This window comes from Petaurus breviceps, unplaced genomic scaffold, assembly GCF_028583685.1.
Source record: "Petaurus breviceps papuanus isolate PSGF00001 unplaced genomic scaffold, PetGlider_PUasm1.0 91041, whole genome shotgun sequence".
NCBI lineage: Eukaryota > Metazoa > Chordata > Mammalia > Diprotodontia > Petauridae > Petaurus > Petaurus breviceps.
This window is the reverse complement of record NW_027187400.1, coordinates 6,189,705-6,193,053: the sequence shown is the minus strand read 5'-3', so window position 1 is coordinate 6,193,053 and position 3,349 is coordinate 6,189,705. Positions and strand designations below refer to the sequence as shown.

The 3,349-nt window shown below is 50.4% G+C and overlaps 1 protein-coding gene across 1 annotated transcript in view; it reads right to left on the bottom strand.

The window, feature by feature from the left end:
- The window catches only part of ZNF683 (zinc finger protein 683), a 6,552-nt gene extending 3,546 nt beyond the window's left edge, over positions 1-3,006 (bottom strand). The window contains exons 1-2 of the mRNA XM_069078428.1: positions 2,866-3,006; positions 416-605 (exon numbers count right to left, since the gene is read on the bottom strand). Coding sequence (XP_068934529.1) covers positions 416-605; positions 2,866-3,006 — 331 coding nt within the window. The remainder of the gene's footprint in view (positions 1-415; positions 606-2,865) is intronic.
- Positions 3,007-3,349: the final 343 nt, after the last annotated feature.

Sequence of the window (3,349 nt, the reverse complement as noted above, 5' to 3'; positions counted from 1 at the left end):
CCCAGCTCTGACATCCTGTGTTCTAAGGCTCTTCCCAGCTCTGACATCCTGTGTTCTAAGGGCCCTCCCAGCTCTGACATCCTTGTTCTAAGGCCCTTCCTAATTCTGATAGTCTCCTAAGATGCTCCTTCCCCACTCCCCAACCCAGAAGAAAGGAAACATTGAATGTAGCCAAGGAATCAGAATGACGGGGCAGGAGTGTCACAGGCCTCACTGTGCCACCTTTTCTCTAAGCCCTCATCCTCCTGATTCATCCCATCCACTCTCCAAGTCCCATTCTCACACTGAGCCTCAGTCCCCTCACTGAGCCACTATCCCCAGATTCTTCTCAGTCCATCTAGTCCTCTTCCTTGATTCTCCCACCAGGAATCATGAGAGAAAAAGCAGCCCTCTCCATGGCTAACATAGTCCTTACTCAGAGTTGGACCTCCCAGGACACTACCCAGGGGATTGGGCCTCAGGTTGCAGGTGTAAAGGTTCAGGTGCTGTGGGCAGGCCAGCAGGGTGGACAAAGCAGAGACTGGCTTTGTAGAGTACATCCAGTTAACGCAATGAGAGTTTGAAACACCTGCCCCAGGAAGGAACTCCTTAAAAGGCTGGTAAACCTGAAAGCAGAGGGGAGGGAAACACTGAGACTGGGTAGCTTGCCCCTCTGGGTCCCTTGGGCATTTTCTAAGACTCTGAACAATGAATCCCAGCGTCAGCAAGGACATTCTCCTGAGTCACAGGACTTAGCTCTCATTAGAGGTGCTTTCTTCTCCTGACACACTCATCTTCACAAACCTCTCCTGGAATTATTAGTTATGAGATGTAAATGCAGGTTTATGTGGGGGGAGAGGTTGGGTAACAGGAAGACAGCCACACCTCACAACCTTTTTTATTCACTGAAAACCTCTGTACCCAGGTATCACCTGCCCCCCCCAGACCTCCCTAAGGCTCTGAGAACATCTTGCCCCCACGGTCCTTCCTTCTCCCCCTCAGACTTACCGTTTTTCCTTTCCAGGATTGTCTTCCTCAGAATTTCAAAGAAACCCTCTAGGACCTTGCCATGCCCAGCCCTCCCATCCCTAATCCTCCCCCCCATCCCTTCCTCTGAGGACTCCTTCCATCCTACCCTTCCAGCCCCAGACCCCCATGTCATTCCTAGGACTCCTCTGGATCTCTGGCTTTCCTGAGACCTCTCATCCCTCTGAGAATGTCTTTCTCTCCACCAAGACCTCCTTGTCTTCTTCCAAAACTCCTTTTCCTCTCTCCCAGAACCTTTTCATCTCCCCCTAAAACCTTCTATTTCCTCCAGAAACTTTTCTCCCTCTCCCCTCATTCTCTAATAACCTCCCCCCAACTCTCCAAATTTCAGAACCTCTTACCACCTAAAGGATCTCCCTTCCCAACCCCCAACCCTGGCCATAGCAAAGACCCTTTCTTTACTAGTAACTCATTAGCTCAAACCAGAGGGATGGGAAGAATGGAGGGCCATGGACTTGGGCATTGACTCCTTCCCGTCTGTATCCATCTCCCTGCTGAGAAGGCCTCAGGCTTGCTATCTATGGGCAGTTAGGTAGCATAGTGAATATAGAGCCCCGGGCCTGGAGTCAGGAGGACTCGGATTCAAATCCTGCTTCAGAGACTTACCAGCTGTGTGACTCTGGGCAAGTCACTTAACCTCTGCTTCAGTTTCCTCAACTATAAAATGGAGATAACAACAGCACGTACTTCCAGGAGTTGTTATGATGATACTATTTATAAGGTGATTAGTAAAATGCCTGGACATATAGGGGCACTATATAAAAGTTTCTTCCCTCCTTCCCTAGTCAGACCTAAGCTTTGAGGGAAGGAGACAGATGCCTTAACTTGGTTGCTTGTGGTCCCCACTTCTGGACTTTTTTACTGTCTTTATTCCACTGTATTCCACCCATTCCCCAACTCATCCATCTGTAGAATGAGGAGGAAAGTTTTTAATCTGTTTCCCTAAAAGCCAGGAAGCTCTCACAAGAAAGCCACAGGAAGATTTAAGCCTCCCACCGGCCCCACCGGCCCTGCCATGCCCTTCGCCCAAACATTCTCGTGACACACTACCATGACTGGCTATGTCCACACCAACTGGGCCATCTTCACTCCCCACTGGATATTCTGGGCCCCCTGGGAATGGTTATAGGGGCAGTGTGACTGGGCAGAAAGCAGGCCTAGGCCTATGGGAAAGAGATCCTTAATCCCCTTAACCCCATGCTTCTTCTACCAAGCACCTCTGAGGAGATAGATGCCTCTCTAGTCCCTCAAAACATGCTCTAAGCCACCTCAGCCCCACAAGATAGCCTTATCCTCTCGAGTAACACAAGGCCACCTTTCTATAGTAAGTGGAAACACGGAATAGTGTACAAAGACCTGGCCTTGGCCTTGGTACCAGAAAAGATACATCTCTCACCATACTAGGTGACCCTGAGTAAGTCTCTGCACCATAAGACACAGAGAAGATGCCAGCTCGCATTAGCAGAAGTAGTTTCCTCACATGGGAGTTCCCTGTACCACTGAACTCACAAATCCAGCTGCTATCCCAGCCCCACAATTTACAAAGGGTTTTCCTCACTGTAAGTCTCTAAAGGACTCAGTGCAAGTATTGTAGAGATGTGGCAACAGCCTCAGAGATGGGGTGGTAAGCAAAAGTCCCATGGCCAGAAAGGGAGATTTGAATCCAGGTCTTGTTATTCCAGACCCAGGGCTCTTTCCACTATATCCCCCCAACCCTCTTGCTTCTCAGAGACACTAATTCCTGCACCCCCCTAGGGTGATGTCTCTTGTCTCCTAGTTCCATTCTTTCTGGGGCAAGTTAGATTATCCAAGATGAGGGGGGGAGGACCCCAGACTCACCTCGTCTTCCTGGTTCTGTTGTTGGTCCAGGCTAGGGGTAAGGGATGGGGTGGTCCCAGGGCTCCCCACGTCTGCCTGACCCTGGCATGTCTGGTGTTGGTAGAGGGCAAAGGGAATGTCTTCCTCTGGTTCCTCTCTCATTCTTCCCCTTCCTGTGGAGAGACAGGTAAGAGACTAGGAGGGGTTATGGGGGACCCTTTAGTGTAAGCCAATAGGGGCTTGATGGGACCATAAGAGTCTGGGAGAGGGCTATGAGAGCCTGACAAGGCTCAGACACAGAGCAGGACAGTCTCCCAAGCATGCCTTGTACCCCCACTGGCCACATCTTCCATCTTCATAGGAGGTCCTCTCCACACCTTCCCCTTGGGTCAGGACCCACTCCACCAAATCTAATATATTCTCTCCCTTCCCCAGCTCCCTCTTCTGACAATACTTGTTCCCCCTACCACTTCTAGGAGAAAAACTGCTGCGTTGCAGAGAAGTC